General features: G+C 41.3%; 2 protein-coding genes across 3 annotated transcripts; both read right to left on the bottom strand.

Annotated features, from left to right (window-relative positions):
* Positions 1-1141: 1141 nt before the first annotated feature.
* Positions 1142-3954, bottom strand: ptger3 (prostaglandin E receptor 3 (subtype EP3)). The gene is made up of 2 exons (XM_080473195.1): positions 3011-3954; positions 1142-2250 (listed from the first exon to the last, which is right to left on the bottom strand). Exons 1-2 carry the CDS (start codon positions 3860-3862, stop codon positions 1924-1926), a joined length of 1179 nt encoding a protein of 392 aa, XP_080329321.1. The 5' UTR covers positions 3863-3954; the 3' UTR covers positions 1142-1923.
* A 1614-nt stretch (positions 3955-5568) lies between these two features.
* zranb2 (zinc finger, RAN-binding domain containing 2) lies at positions 5569-12852 on the bottom strand. Of its 2 annotated transcripts, none has more exons than XM_080473202.1 (10): positions 12610-12852; positions 11940-11992; positions 11726-11834; positions 11380-11462; positions 9797-9873; positions 9530-9667; positions 9278-9438; positions 8041-8100; positions 7411-7560; positions 5569-7161 (listed from the first exon to the last, which is right to left on the bottom strand). In XM_080473202.1, the coding sequence occupies exons 1-10, from the start codon at positions 12723-12725 to the stop codon at positions 7104-7106; spliced, it is 1005 nt and encodes a 334-aa protein (XP_080329328.1). In that variant the 5' UTR covers positions 12726-12852; the 3' UTR covers positions 5569-7103. The 2 variants fall into 2 exon arrangements, with proteins under 2 accessions (XP_080329328.1, XP_080329327.1); XM_080473201.1 differs by having other exon boundaries at positions 9339-9438; positions 12610-12778.
* Positions 12853-16801: the final 3949 nt, after the last annotated feature.

Raw genomic sequence — 16801 nt, 5'->3', positions numbered from 1 at the left:
CGGGGCTTTTGCAGATGACCATTTCCGATAGGATCATTATCACTGCGCCTGTGTGTATTCTCACGGTCGAAAGAAAAACGTAAGACCAGGCACGGCAGAGCGTACATTAGCCTCTAATCTTGTTGGCTGATGTGCTGAGAAGGCAGACTTGTTGGTGAGCAGCGATGGGAAAACGTCCAATAGCCCGAAGGGAACCATGACAGCAAATGTGCGGGTCCTTGAGGGTCCGTCACTCCTCTCGATGAAAACATGCACGGTTCAATGAGACGACGGAAACGCAACGCAAACTTGGCAAATCGAGAAATAAATTAGCACCTGTGCGAAAAGAAGTGGATGAACTCAGTCAAAACAGCCCTCTGCTCTTTTCGCAATTCCATACAGTCATTTGGCACGAACAGCAAACCACTTCATTTATAAAGACATTGATTTCAACTGAATCCTCTGAAACGACTGCATTGTACGCGTCAAAACGTTATTATAATTAATTGCATTTTCAATGTCGCTTTGGCAATACAAGCAAAAAAATAATCAATATGTTGCTGATGCCAACAAAACTGAAAGTTCCTTCAAGTCCACATTCAAACTGTCTGATGAAACTAACGACAAAACAAACTAATAAATTAATATGAATGAAGGCCGGTAGGAAAATAATGCAAAGCTCCCATATTTCATTGTGAACAGCTTACTTCATAAAGCATCATGTGGAGCTATACAATAGCTGAAGATGAGCAAAAGAGTCCTTTAAAAATATATATATATATATTTTAGACTATGTGAAGTATTAAACAGGTGTAAACAGTTTTCTGACAGCTCTCTGCTTGTCAGCATTAAAAGTGAAGTCCTTCTCCACTTTTACAGATAAAACGACCAGAAATCCAAGCCAATATCACATTTGATGTTCTCCAATAAAATGTGGCTGGTGAAACGTGTTGGTGTGTGCTTTCAGTCCAGTGAAATTGGCATTGACATTGCTATGCAAGACTTTGACAGCCACAGTCGTTCCACGGCAGCATCAGAAGACCCCGTGAACCATAAGATCCTATGATGAACTCATGTCTTCCGTCCAATTCCTCACCGATTCACAGTTTGGCATTCTAAGACTGGCACGAAAGAGATTTAAAAAAAAAAAAGGAAACCACTTGGAAAACACAACAAATTTCAAGCTAATTTCATAAGCAGGGAAGTAACCAGAATGCTTCACATTTCATCCCCCTGGTTGCCAGACAAAGACATTTAGTACAGTAATCTTCAGCAAACAGCAGGTAGCATAACTGGCATTCTGTACAGAAACAACAAAGATCATATCGTCTTTAAAGACACTTACATACATAATCTTATAATCAGTCTCTGGCTCCAGTTGAAAATTGGGATTGTCTTTGTGAACGGCCTCTTATTGTTTTTGAATAAAGTGGTTCAGTTTCATGTCAAATAAAGCCACTATATTTACAACATAATAGAGGCAAATTCAAAACAACTTCCTTAGCTCATAAACATTCACAAAAAACACGATTCATTTCATCAGCTTGTGGATTCAGTTTATAGAAAGTAATGAGGATTACTTCCATGTAAGTCTGTTTAAAGTCGACCTTGTTTATTTCTAGGGAGTAGGTGTTGTTAGAACTGATAACTGCCGAGGGGAGACTTCCTGGCGGCCAAAAGTCAGCGGTGACACGGTCATGCGTTCACATGCTGGTTACGTGACTTGGAATGAAATTTACTGTAAGCAGAGCAGAACAAATGCTTCGAGTCAACTTGGCAGGGATTCATTAGAACTGCAACTGAGGCTTATCCGTCTCCCAATGCACATTATCCACGTTTGGAGGGAAATCCATAGTCCTATCTCTTTTCCCAAAAATGTCCACATGCATAAATGTTTTCCAGGTTCTGGGTCACAAGATATTAGATGAACAACCAAAGGCGGACTCAGTTGCTTTGTGACTTACAAATGTCTTTTGAGTCTTGGTTTGGCTTATTGAGGGCATCCAGCGCTGTCTGGGTCTCCTTCTGCTCCTCAATGGAGCAGTTGGAGACAGCATTAGCCACTAAACAGAACTTCCGCAGGAGGATCTCCCTGAGAAGCAAATAAACCCACGGGTCCAGGATCTGGTTGAGGGAAGCCAAACGTATCACTGTCAGGAAGAAGTTACAGTCTAGATGGACATCTCGGCCAGTGGTGTTATTGGAGGTTCCTGCTGTTGAATTACATTCGTGAGAGGATACTTGGGTGGAGACCATCCTCAGCATCAGCACCTGAAGGGTGGATAGTTGCACAAATCTTAAAATAGTATCTCAAACATCATACACAATTTTGCTATTTGCTACAGTCCACAACAAAAGATCCTTCTTGTAAATAACATTTTGTTGGATGAGAACAGATTCACATTTATTGTCTTGTATTCTGTTTTTTTTTTCTTCTTCAATCTAATATGCAATAGTGCTGTGTCTTTCTCTGTGCAACGAATAAATATGTGACTGAAGACACATGACCTCTTAGAGTACACTGAGCAGACCCATGCAACAGGGATCCTAAATGGATTACCTCTAATGGAAACTGGCAACAGCCCTTCAAAGGACAATACATGACAGTACTCATCCTACTTCTAGTATATTTTCTGATTGAATGCATTGAGGGCAGAGTGATGAGAAACAGAAAAAGAAAAAAAAACAAGCAAGCCGCCTAGTGAATGGCTGATTGAGGGGAAAAACAAAGACCTTAAGCTGTGTTTGATGCTGGGTCTGCATTCACATATTTAACTCTCCTGCAAACAGGAAATGGAGTGTCTTCAGTGACAAAGATTTGCAGTGTTTTTTGCCAAATGTTCACGATACTTTAATTTAAATTCCTATTTAGTGTTTTTCCCCCCTCATAAGGGTTAATACTGCATACAGTAGGATAATGTAGACAAATCCTTTTAGGGACTTAAGAAAACATTATATGAACACGTATAACAGATTCTTGTGGTATTTTGTGACAAATATATTGGCAGCAGTTGTTTGTAGGAAAACTCACCAGGAGAGGAGACCAGCATATAAGCAAAACACACATGATCCCCAACAGCTGAATGACGGTCTCTGTGGTGAGCCTCTCCCACTGCTTTGAGGACTGAGACGTCCCGGACTTTGTTTTACACCGGATAATTAAGCCCCGGATCGTCACCACATTGCACGAGAGTGTTACGAGCAGAGAGAAAATCCCGAGTGCGGCGAAAGTGATCGCAAAAAATATATTGCCTGGGACCTCACTGTCCCCTGTGCTGATGAAGCACCAAGTCCCCGGCCACTGACGCGTGTATTTCCCGACCCCCGCGATGGGCAGCAGCGCAAAGAGCAACACGAGACACCAGATGACAGCCAAAGTCTGCTTTGTCACACTTGTCTTCATGTGATTCGAGTACCAGTGGGGATTTGTTATGGCCATGGCTCTTTCAATGGCCATGGCACTGGCCAGAAAGAGGGCGCACAAGCCAAAAGTTGTCATACACACGCCAAAAAAAGCGCACAAGTTCCCAGATGGGTCGATGCGCTCCCATTTCAGATCAGCTCGGTAAACTGATATCACAATTGGACTCGTCAAAAGCTGTCCAAAAAGGTCAGTTAGTGCCAGGGACCCAATGCACAGCAAAAAAGACTTTTTCCTTTTGTTTTCCTTCTTTCTGTAAGAGATATACACCAGAATGAGAGCCAGTGAGTTGCCCACCATGCCGGTCACCATCATAGTTATAGGGAATCCAACTGATACAGATCCACAACTGGAGTTCTTGGTGATATTGCCTTCGCGCAATGTTTTGGAGACATTGGACTCCAACATCTGTCCAATAGTGGTTTGCGAACCCTCTAAAGAATCACAGTTGTCGGCAGTCATTTTTCCGGACGGGATAAGTCCATCGGCAGGAAATACCCCATGTGTATCTCTCCAGTATAAGCTTGCGCTTCAACGCAGCTCCAGCTGAATGCAGTGCGTAAAGGCGCGTCAGGTCCTTTCGGTGATGGAGGCGGGACCACTGAAGAGACCCGCGAAAGCGCACAAGTGAGAGTGCGGTGGTTAAAATTCAGTAATTTCTTGAACGAAATCTTGATGGAGTGTGCTTCACGTCGGGAAATCAGTCGATTACTTTTGCAGGTACAAAGCAGGGCTAATGACACTTCAGAGGAATGCGGCATCATCCCCGCGCGACTCTTCGGGACCAACAAGAACGATCATTAAATGTCGACGAGGTGAGCGCACAGGCGGACTGATCTGATTGGAGACTGAACACATCTTCTGCGTGTCTCTTAGGGAGGAGAGAGTAATAAAACACTGTCCCTAAGCATCTGCACGCAGAACCAGGCCGTGGTGGATTAAAAGGCATCATTAAGCTCCGACTAGAGATCATTACGTAGAAAGTCACGTTTCGGAAAATTAAGTTATGCGTCATTTGTCATTAGTACAACTTTGTGAGCCCGTTAGGACGAGACACACGCTCAATAATGATCAAGATGAATGTTGCTTTTAATGGCCATATTATCCTGGCCCATCTATCCAATTCAATCAGGCTCCTATTAAGAGAAGTGGTCTGACTTATAAGATGTAAACTATGATTAAAATGAAAATTATACTACCATTAGTTTGTCAACACTGAGAAAATGTAACACAAAAGGATCAACTTTATTCAAACTCTGGAAAGTATCGACTACTATCTTTATTTGAAAACCCACCAGCGTAAAGACAATGCAGAGAAATAACCAACGTTAAATACTAACTTTTTCTTTTTTTTTATTCCTGTGGCATAAAGTGCCACCTACTGACCAGAACAAGAAGGACAACAAGAAGTACTACCAAGTTTCTTTTACATTTATCGGAGCCAAACGCATTAGGTGGATTTAAGTGTCTGTCACTGTATAAAGCGGCGTAGAGGATGAATGGGTGACGTATTGTGAAGCAAGGCACTCCATGAAGCTATTTAACCCCCACCGTCGAACCACAAGATAAAAACTAAAGGCCCACAGTGAAGTCACTGAAATATAACTTTGAAATCGCCCTATTATTCAGCGAACATAGAAGTGATTTCAGCGATATTAGATCATGGACACCATGATTTAATGGTTTGTTTTTTTAACCAATGCTTTACCAAGATTTTCTGCACCAATATCCTCAATCGCATTAATGCACCTTAGTAACTGATCAGTCTGTGGATCTCAAGATGCTGCGAGTTATAAAATGTAGCTCAACTGTATACTCAGCTATTGGAGAACACTCTTAAAGATTTGCATGATTGACAGGCATGTGTGAGTGAACAAGTCCAAAATTAATAAAAATCTATCCATATGCCAATTCTCCAAGACTGCACATGCAGTGGGACTTAAGTTCCTTCAACGTCTGACTGTTGCCATGTATATATTAACATGCATCTACATCCGACTTTTAAGTACTGATCATTCAGCAACTGTCTTTTGGTGTATTTTGTGAATTATTTGCATACATGCATTCAGAACTACTATAATTTTGTATCTTGTTGTTCTGCTCATACATTTTCAAAGTGAATACCCACTGAGCAATAAACAATTGTGAAATTAAACACACAGCAGTATGAGGAATCAATGTCAACATAATTTTATTTACATTGTACATTATGGTAGATTAACCCATATAAAGACTGTACTGCCACCGTTACTTTTGTCGCACTAAACTGGAGCAAAAAAATAAAAATAAAAGACGTTTTCTACCAAATCTGTTATTTTAAGTGACTATTACAAGAAACAACTTGGTACAACAAACTCAAACTGGGCCATGACGGTGTCAAAATACAACCTCAATTCTCAAAACGTTGGGCTGTCTTGTTGATTCTCAACAAAATGCAAAGACTTGCAAATGTCACTAACACGTTAATTCCAAACACAACACATCACGTTTAATCTGCAATATTTCACCATTTCATTGATACCGGCTTATATTGATTTAGACGGCAGAAACACACGTGGGAACACCTGGAACAGGACCATACAAACCATCGTGTAACCGCTCCGCTTTTAATGGTTGGAGAGTGACAAGACCAGTTGTTCAACTTTTGTAGTGTCCGGGGCCTCCAGAGTAACTTCTATTGTAAAAACATCTGACGGCTGAACGCTTCACATTTTTGGCTGAAATAGTTTTAGCTAATCTTAAACTTGGTGCAACATAGATCACCTTTATCCAACTTTTTACCTTACTGACCCGTTTCCATTTACTCTGAATAACTCCTCCGTTTCTCTAATCTCTAGGCCGCCATGGCAAAGCTGTTTTCCCTTTTATAACTTTTTGGAGAGGAGCGTCACAATCATCAACGTTTTATCCATAAAATGGTGAAAGTATTAGTTTGCTCATTTGATAGGTCGTTTATGTTCTATTCGGAATAAAATATGGGTTTATGGGATTTGCAAATCATTGCATAGTGTTCAAATGCAGCAGTGTCCTAACTTTCTGTTGAATTGGGGTTGCACCCTCAAAACCCAAAACAATAACTCTAAAACATATAAACCTAAAGCAAAGAAATTTGAGTTTACTGCCATTAATTTAAAACAAGCAATATCAAAAAGTAAAATACTTACCTTTGTGAAAACAAAATATACATTTACAAAGAAATGGCCAAAGAAAGCTACAATTTAGGTATTTTAATTTGGTGCTTAAGTAATTCATATTTGTTTATCAAGATTACAAAAATCTAAAAAAAAAAAAAGTAAAGTGTTTTTTGTTTTCTTTCTTTCTTGGGCCTCAAAAGGCAACCAACACATTTTGCTCCAATTTCCAGTCGTGTGTGTTCAAACAAAACCTGCCATGAAGGACAGCCAAGAGTCTAGTACAGCCTCTACACAGTATATCTGACTTTTCTTGTGGGACCAAACATTTATGTTTATTGGACACCTATTGTTACAAACACTGGTCACAGATTAGGGTGTGTGGTCTTAAAAAGGGAGGGTGTGGGAAATGGCGGAAAGACGTTCTGTGGCCTCTGTGATTTTTGAGGGAAGCAAGACTTCTGAGATTAGATGAAAATGAACAGCATACTGAAGGGAGATGTGGCTTGTTTTCTTTGCAACACAACATGCGCTTTGACTTAAATTGAGTATCTTGTCTGAAAGGCTGCAAGTTATTTCTTTTTTGAACTGCTGCCAGAATGGGAGGATCCAGACGACGGGTCGCGGCGCCTGAAATCACACAAACACCACGGGAAGAGGGACAAGGTCAGCAAGCGCAGTTTCAACACTCGGCTTTGCACACAAATGAAGCAATGACAAGATCAAGAAATGGAACAGAATCAAAACCAAAAAAATAAATAAATACATAGCAACATGGCAAAGTGTGAGGATATTTCTGTAAATCTGAACTCCCATAAGCCAGGTGACAGATGGCTAATAATTATCAGTGCCATTGTGGTATTCCACAGAAACCCAAACCTTTCGGACGAACGTGATCTAGAACGCTTCCGCTTTCTCCCTCCAGATGACGACCTGGAGCGACTGTGCTTCTGACCCCTCTCAGGTGAGGAGGAGGGTGAGTGGGACCTCTTCCGGGGAGAGGAGCCCTTTCCAGACCTGGAGCTGGATCTTTTGGAGGAATAAACCAAGCAGCAACGTCAGTAACATCAGGACATCGTTCCTCCAGCGTGGGTATTCATTAAGCTTCTCTGATTAAGAGCATTTCACTTTATATTAAACCGTTATAAGACTATTATAACCAAGGCACTAAGACTCAAGTCAATCGGTGCACCCCACATAGACTAACTATTTAGCTTCATACATTTTACTGCTTAAATGTGGGCCAAGGCAGCGGGAGTGCTGAGAGATGCTTGACGAAGACAAAAAGGTTTTACTACCAATACTCTCGGGCCATACTCTCTGAAACCTCAAATGAACCTGCAAAGAGCGACTAAAAAGGGTCACTGACGTTCATACCAGAGTGACTCAGGGAAGAGCACAGGGCAGTCTGCTAAAACCTGAGCTAGAGAATAAAGAGGCTGTTGTGGAGCTTTTCTAGTTCCTTACATACACTCTCTACAGGGAGAGAGTGCATGTCACCTCATTCACCTGGAGTGTGACCTCGAGCGAGATCCAGATCTGGAACTGGAAGAGCCTCCAGAGCGGGACCTGAAAGACAAAAGAAAACAAAACCTTTCCAATATTTTTTTGAATGAGGATACAAATACGTGACTCATTTCCTGCTGATGATTAGGGCTGCACAATAGCAGGAAAGTGGTGTTGCCACTGGACTCCGAGGTGCAATTAAGTATTTGATCATACCCCCCTGAGATACAAAGGTCGCAAATTCTTATAACTGTCTACCAGTAGATGACGGACAGATGTGTTTTTTTAAATCCGGATGTCAAGTGTGGGTGTGTTTGTATTCAAGTCTTTCAATGGAAACGAGTTTGAAAGTAGTCTTGCGTGTGAGCAGCGGAGTCACAGTGTATCCGGCGAGTGCAGGACACGCTGCAGAAAAATCCGTGAAGAGACTGGATTTTGTTGAGAAGCACGGCGGTGGGGTTTTACATCACCACTTTGTTTCCTGGGGTATTTTGTTTTAAATGTGAACATTTTCAACATGTACTGCATTTTAAAAAGAGTAACAAAGGGAAAAGTTGGTGGCTGTCAATATCTACATTTGGCTGGCCAGTTAATATAAAAATGGACTTTATGAGGCCATTAAATTAAAATGAGTTTAACATCCCCGGCCTAGAAATCCCTCAGAGTGCCGTCTGTGACTCTGAAACTAACCCCACTATAAACCGGCAGTTGGTCAACAGTTCCCACTTCCACCACAATAGTTAATGTCTCGCCACGCACTCTGACCACAGCTGCGTCCAGTCGATTGTCAAATATGTTGACATGCACGGCACGAACGCACAGTGCATAGCAACATGATTGATCAGAGTTGTGTCATTTGTGACTTGCATAAAATAAGCGCATGTTGATAGCGGGATGACGATATACTGTATCATGCAGCTCTAATAACAGGGGGAAAAACAACTTTAAATCAGTCTCATATGAACACAGGGGGTGAATCAATCAATGGGTAGGGCTTTTCAAAAGTCAAACTAACAAATAATACATTCTTTCAACCGGAAGTAAAAAAAAACAAACATAAGATCACTCAATCAGCACATCAGGCTTCTCACACCAACAGATCGGGGGAGGGGTTAAAGAGAAGGGTCAACAACAAATCAGACAAACATGACATTTATTGAAGTCGATCAGTAAATCAGGAGGAAGATTGAGCTGATACTGACATTTTGCCCGGAGTTACCCTTGACCTGTACCCGTTTACCTGGACCTCGACCGTGAGCTGGAGCTGGAGGAGCGCGAGGACGAGCGGGAGCAGGACGAACCTGAGCGGCTGCCCCGCTTCTTGGCAGGCTTATCATCCTCATCACTGGCATCGAGGTCATACTTTGACAAGTCGCCATCGTCTTCATCATCATCATCATCCTAAACAAAAGAGCGGTGGCAAATATCATGCATGCGCGCTGGAAAGTACTGTACTACTTTGGGAGAATTTCAAAGTCGTTATGAAGCTTACATCTAATTTATACTTGGACAGATCACCCTCTTCCTCCTCCTCCTCTTCTTCATCGTCTTTTGCCACTTCTTTCTTTTCACTTTCTTTTGAGGAGGGTGTGCTGTTCTTCCCACGATACTTTTTCTTTTTCCTACCAAACTGTGGCGATTGAGGAGAAAGGAGAGAGAGAGAGAGAGAAAAAAAAAAATCACCTAAAGTCACCTGCATCAGTTCAAACATCTGGAAAGAAAATTATTCTAGATGGTGAAAAGACTTGCAAACGCTTACCTCGTCATATTCACCATCAGATTCCTCCCGTTCAATATACTCCACGTTTTCTCTTTCGTTGAATCCTCCACCATAACCTGACGTTCAAGGGAAAAAAAAGAAAAATCAGCAAATCCAAACTAGAAATCAAGAGTAAACCAGAAAGTGACAGAACTGTAAACGGTTGAATTACTAAGGGTGTTGAATATAATCGCTTCAACGGTGCACTGTGATAGACAATTCTGCATTGATGCAGCAGCAAAGCATAACCCAACGTCGCTCATTAGTTTAACTGCTCAGCACGGGACTCTGAGCCGTGATAAACGCTAAAGACTTTCGGGACACACACCGGCGATGCTAAACATGAATAAAGTATGACTGATAAACTCAATAACAACGAGCTGCAGCATGTATGTGCGCAGCACAAGGCGAGTTCCGTCCCTCGGTCTCCAGTGAGCACAGGAGAGCGAGTGGATGCACGCTATGCTATGCTATGCACTGCCCTATGCAGGAGTTTACTGGAGCCTTGAAGGCTGTTTGGAGGGGCTGGTAACGTTAACAGGTAGTACAGGCAACGCAGGGCATTTAATAAGTACGTGTATTGGCAAGTAAATAAAGATTAGCACTCATACTCATCTTTAAAAAGTGGTCTTGAGAATCCCTAGTTTATAATTTAATTGAATTGAGTCATTATGTTAACATTTAAATATTTTCTTTTGTGAAGTACACTGCACTTTGATGCCATTTTAGTATTTCCCGTTAATTCCCCTGTCTGCAAAGTCTGTGTTCAGACTAAACTCATGTTCATGATGGTCGACATTTTCCAAATTAAAAAGTGACTTCATATATATCCGACTGCTTGTATTCATCATGAATGACGGAAGTTAGCCACGAGCATTTATAAAGAAAATTGATGATGCGACGGTTATACAGCACGATGCATCGTGGAATCAAGTCAAAGACGGGGCAATCGAATGATGAGACCAGTGAAGGTGCAAATATTGTTGAACCAATTGGTTTTCGCTCCGAGGTTCAACACGCCATTATGGACAGCGGGTTTTCGGTTTTGCGTCGACAATTTACAGACTACGGTGTGTAGGTCTGCCCGCAGGCCGAGGCAGTCTGGTGCATCTCCTCACGAGTTAATGTCTAATCACTGCTGTGGCTTTGCCTACTGACACTGTTGCAACTGAAGCATCCACCACAACTTTTCTCCCTAAAGCTAACAGCGCTCAGCACGCCCAGGTAACACTCGGAGCGCTTTATTTCAGCCTCTGTCTGCTGCGCAAAGAGCACTGGCTTCATACAAATCTCCAATATGGGATCATTTCAGTTACAATGAGTGAAAACAGTCGACAGAAATGTTGCTAGAAGCATGTCCCATATGTGAAAGGGAAACCTCAGCAATATGAGCAGACATCTCCAGCGTAAGCACCCTGATGTAACACTTTTACAAGGACTCAAAGAGATAACGTCACCAAGAAAATAAAAAACTTTAACGTGTATGAAAGTCAAACCAAAATGGTGGCCCAAAAACCGAGGTTCAGACCAAATCGTGGGCTACCTGTACCATTACACCCTTAATGCACAACCCTGTGGGTCACCTGTTCTCTCTTCAAGCTTGGCATATTTAGGAGTGTTGCACATGTTGCACTCTGATCGCCGGGCCCAATTCACGTTTCCACATCTAGAATGAAACAAACACACAAGTAAATTCATAAATTCCATACGACAACAAAAAAGTACATTCTGTCGGCATTTCTAACATAACAGATTCAGCTAATTATAGTCCTTGAATGGTATTCATTCGGGGAGATAAAGAGGCCACAAAAGATGCTTATTTATCACTTCATATGTGCCAAATAACAGTAAAAGTAAGAAAGTTAGCAAGTTTTTCTTCTTTTCTGTGGGACCCGATCCAATGCAGGTCTTTATGTGTTGAACACATACGTTTTGCATTGCCAATCATTTGCACTGAAGAGGCCTCTGCTCTTCTCAGCCAGAGTTTTCCCAATTTCTGTTCCTCCAGCTTTCATCATCTTTGCTTCTGTGGTCTTCTCTGTAGAAGAGAAGAAGAAAAAACCCCAAATGTTCATATCTTTTTTTCTTTTTTTTTCCCTATGTGCAAGGAAAATGTCCTGCAGAGAAAGAAACAAGAACAAACCTCGGCCACATCTGTTACAGCTAGTTCTTCTGGCGAAATTTACGTTCCCACACCTGCAAAAACATGACAAATGTACTTATTGTAAATGCATATAGGAGCTAAATCGTCCATATGGAGGATAAAAGTGAAACAAAGCAACGATCCCCTGCAGAAGAGAGAAGGTGTCTGTTCCCATGTGCCACTGGCTCTTTGGAAGGACACATTTTGGTCAAAGGCCTGGGCACTGACCACTGCAGCTGGCTTGTCCGTCACATTTGAATGCAGTCTGGTGGACACATGATATCGCTGACTCGGAACTCGGGACATCTTGGCTTCTCCACCACGATAAACAACACCCACAGCAGCCAACGCAGACACGGAGCGAGACGGGAGCTAATCGGCTAACTACAGAGTCTCCACCCTGTAGCGACTTTAAATCGTATTCCCCAACTCTAAAATTCAACACACGTCCGAACCATCACCCCTAGGAATAATCTGTAGTGACACGGCAGATTTTTATTTCAACTGCAGGAGTTTGGACCGCAAACAGGCGGCGGTTACAGAGTTAGCATGAGCCAAATGCTAATAGGCCGAAGCCTGAAAGGGCGACCAGTAATTATTCCACACACGTGCAGGTGAATTCAAACGCCCTCGGTACACGTTGCGTGGATTTATTGATTGGGCCTCTTACTTCTTATCGGGGCAGATCCAGTCTCCGTCGCTGACTCTGAAACTCTTCCCGGACATGTTGCCAGTTGGCGGCTGAGTCTCTCTCTCGCAGGGTGTGCTCTCCCTCACGGCGTTCATTCCACTGCGCTGAGCGTTCAACTCGACGCCTCTGTCTGCTGCCTTCAAAGGCTGTCTGTAAATCCCCGCATCCACCGGCCACCCCCCCCCACATCAGCACACAAACTTATTATCCTGCACGAAATCTGCTCCCGAGGGTCTGTCATGGCTCACAGCCAAAATATAAACGTGTTTTATGTTGCGACGATGACGAATTTTATTCACGCTTTGCGTTTATCACATGTCTATTCCTAACATATTGTGTGGCAATATATATATATTTTTTTACGTTATATTAAAACAATATATTTCTGCTCTTTTTCTTCTATTAAAGAAATTGAAAAATTTGATTTGGAAAGCGATAATTAAGGACTTTTAGGTTGAAGGAGACAGAATACTGGATTTCCGATTTTACATGAATGTAACATCAGAAAAAAAGGTTTCAACTTGCAGGACTATCAAAACACAAGTCTAAATAGAATGTTTGACAGTTTTTAAGATGTGTGACCATTTAAAACAAGGGTGGGGAACGTTTTTCCTGCCATCCCTCAGGGGGCCACGATTTAATTTTAGGTAAGCAGCTCAAAAACATATCTTTGTGGCTTTTCTAACTTAACTGCAATAACATATATATAAACATTAATTTGTTCATTCATGTTTAAGCCAATTGAGTGGAAACAGGAAGTTTTCTTTTACAAGCAGGTTGAAAACAGCTAAGATATCATTTTCAGAGTGATTTGAATATGATATGATATGAAAATTAGATGATTTCACATCAGAATGCTCTAAAACAATTTTGGGTACATTATTAGGTTCTCTACTGTCAATCTGGGGGTGGGGAAAAAGAAGCTTACTTATTGTCAAAGGAGTGGTTAGTAGTGTTCTATCAGGAACACTGACAACGATTTAAGAAGAGTGAGACAACAGTGATGATGTTTGGACAGAAAATATTTAATGAAAACCCAAACAGGAGAACACAGCACTGGCCCTAGTTAAAAAGAACTTAACAATTTAAAATGTCCTTAAAATGTTCAGAAAATTTGCTAAGACCATATTAAGAGGCCGATGTAAAAAGGTGGCCTCGTGCTTCGCCAGGTATCCCCTTATTGTCAGTGGAACTTCTGCCTTGCAACAGAATCACTCTTACATCTGTGTGACCTAATGCGGTGGTTGGAACTGCTTCTCCTTGGTGAGACGTCTTATGTCATGTGGCAGTGATGTTGATGCAACGCTCAGCTGGTTTTCAGGGTTTGGGTCAGTCAGTCTTGAGCGGAGCCGAGTCTTTGCCAGAGTCCGTTTTGAGAAAAACTGTTCACAGCGGTAGGCTGTCCCAAACAGTGATGCAAACGTCAGTGCATGTCTCCTAAGAACTGGAAAATCCTGCAGTTTGTAGAACTCAAGCAGAGGGAGATTGTTGTATCTGCCTTTGAGCTCATCATTGCTTTGCAGCTCAATCATTTCAAGCTGCAGATTGTCTGGCACATCAACTGGGTCCACAGTGAAGGGTGCTGCCAACATGTTCGGGTATTTTTGTTTGGTTTTCAAATCCTGAAATTTTAGATGTAATCGAGCCAATGATAATAGTAATGTTTGGTTGATTCAGGATTCGTCAGTGAAACCCTGAGGGCTGGTCAACCAGAGCTAAAGGGCCACATATGGCCTCTGGGCCTTATGACACCTTGTCTTAAAGTCTGTTAATTCTTCAATCGACCCTCCACATATATAAAAAACATACTCATGCCTTTTACCCAGGGACGAGCTTCAGCCCATGTGAATCCAACATGGATAAATTTGATAGAGAAAAGATGGAAGATTTCACAAAAAATATACATTCTTGTCACAAGACCTGTTTTCAATCACACAGTGTCCTAAAAATGGGATCACAGTGGGCATGTTTGTGGCAGATTCCTCAATATAGACATTATACATCAAATAATAAAATAAATAAACTGGCATTGATGAGACATGATGAACAAATTCTTCCTCTATTGAGCAACAGACAAACACAATATTTGTGGCTTTGCATAAAGGTAGGTAAGGCTTCATAGAAAAGATGGTTTAAAATAGAGACTAATACAGCGCTTCATGCTTCATTACACATGTGTTGTGAATTGTCCTTTTTGTTCACTCTTTTTGGAAACCTCCCACCATTAGGAAACTAAAAATCCAAATTTATAAGTTCAGAATCTTATCTCACTTGTTCGTTTCTTCTTGCAACACAAGTATTGGCCACTAGATGGCAATTAATACCAACATTTAACAAGGCACATTCCTGCACGCACGCCCTCTTCTTTCATTTCGATCTGTTCTCAGAGTGACGACAATGAGCTTGATGATTTATATTGAGTGCTGAATAGATTTATTATGTGGAGAGATGATTAAAGATGAACAGTTTGTGGTTACAAGTACTTTTAAAGAAAAAACTAAATACTCTTTGTTTTATTTGATAAACACTTGGCACAAAATATATTGTCATAAGACATTTTTGACGGGCCACAAATTAGATAGTGGGCAGAAAAGTGCATGAATATATACATTGTTTTATCTCTCTCAATACATGGAGTGTAAGTGTGGTGGTGGCCAATAGATTGGACAAGCAAGCTTGGAATCCGAGGTTCAAATCCCACTGTTGACAGATCCCCACTGTGGCTCCAGGAGCAAAGTCCTTGACCAATACCAACTAATAATAATAATAACTTTTATTTGTAAACTCATTTTACATTTGAACAATCTCAAAGTGCTACATGCAACTTCCCACATGTCCCACATCGTGACACCCCGCAGCTCCGAGCAAGTATACAGTTATCTATGTAAAGGATGGCCAAAATGCAGAGAGTAATTTACCCTAAAAGATCAATAAAATAAGCTTTCCTTTTCTCTCATGTGACTAATGTCTGGATTTAATGTTGCCACATAGCCAAACATACAAAAAATAGTTTGGGCTGGTCATTCTGTGCAATATCTTTTTTTTTTTTAATATAAGAGATGACAAATAAATGTAAAGCAATACGTTAGTGATTTATCTCAGACCTCAATAAAACATGACTGTAACTGTTCTTTAATACCTAAAGTATCCATGAGCTGGGAATGCCTACAAGGAAGCATTGATCTCGCACAGATTATCTTATAACAGGGAACTGGAAAAAATAAAATCCTCTGTGGCTCTCAAGTGGTCCCTGCTGAAATCTTTCAGTCACATACTAAATTGAGGTCTAGGCATAGAAGATAAAAATAGTATTCTGCACTAGAATTTGAGCTCACATTAAGTTTCATATAGCAACCGTTAAACACTAGGATTACCCGATTTACTGCCTTGAAGTTGTTTATTCAGTATCGTATGTGTTTAAAACAAAAAAAGCAAACAAATAGTCCAGCAGTGTTAAAAAAAACATTTTACACATACAGATGAGATAATGGTGCAGCTCAGCTATCCGCCTTGTTAACACACAGACTGTTGCAGGCCATATGTTGCTGACAGATAAATACCATTAATGAGGTTGAAGGAAGAGCTTTAAGCTGCAAGCCACAGTTATTTCTCCGGTGATAAGATTTAACAGCCGCAATATTTTGGAGCTGAGGCTGATTAAGAATCGCCTTTGTCCACCCTCTCGGTCAGAGTGAAAGACCCTCGGAGGTCACTGTCACAGCTGGCGAGTGACCCTGAAGCCCTGCCAGAAGCCATTTCAGTATTTCAAGTGGCAGTCTTTTACTTTCTTTTCTTTGCTTTCAGTTCTGGTTGCCGCTTTCTTTTTTCCTGACAGGGGTGAAATGACATTGGTGAGGCATGTCCCTTATATCTTGGGCAAGATTGGTTTATTTAATTGAGTACACTGGAGATGAACTGAACAAGATTTTTTAATCATACATTGTTTTAATCATCGTGTATCTGTTAGGCAGACATGCACTTGATTTATGAGCCTCACGCAAGGCTTATTAGGACGAGAGGCCAGCGATGATAAGGTAGCCGAGTCTAGAGAAGCATTTTTCGATATTGCCTCCTAGTGTTAAAAGGAAATGATTCTTGAACCTTCATCAATATAATTCATGATATAATACACGGGGGCCAGGAATTTCATATTGCCTGCAAAAACACAGCT

This window comes from Lipophrys pholis, assembly GCF_963383615.2.
Source record: "Lipophrys pholis genome assembly, chromosome: 10".
Lineage (NCBI taxonomy): Eukaryota > Metazoa > Chordata > Actinopteri > Blenniiformes > Blenniidae > Lipophrys > Lipophrys pholis.
Note: the sequence above shows the minus strand (reverse complement) of the source record. Positions and strands in the feature narration are given on the sequence as shown.

Bases quoted from the DNA above. Each gene is read 5' to 3' on its own strand.
- ptger3 (XM_080473195.1), bottom strand. From the start codon at position 3,862: ATGACTGCCGACAACTGTGATTCTTTAGAGGGTTCGCAAACCACTATT. The intron at 2,251-3,010 runs GTGAGTTTTCCT...TCCACCCTTCAG, and splicing joins TATGCTGGTCTCCTCTCCTG to GTGCTGATGCTGAGGATGGT.
- zranb2 (XM_080473201.1), bottom strand. From the start codon at position 12,725: ATGAACGCCGTGAGGGAGAGCACACCCTGCGAGAGAGAGACTCAGCCG. The intron at 9,439-9,529 runs GTAAGCTTCATA...TCTTTTGTTTAG, and splicing joins TGTCCAAGTATAAATTAGAT to GATGATGATGATGATGAAGA. The intron at 7,561-8,040 runs GTGAATGAGGTG...TTCCTCCAAAAG, and splicing joins CGCTCGAGGTCACACTCCAG to ATCCAGCTCCAGGTCTGGAA.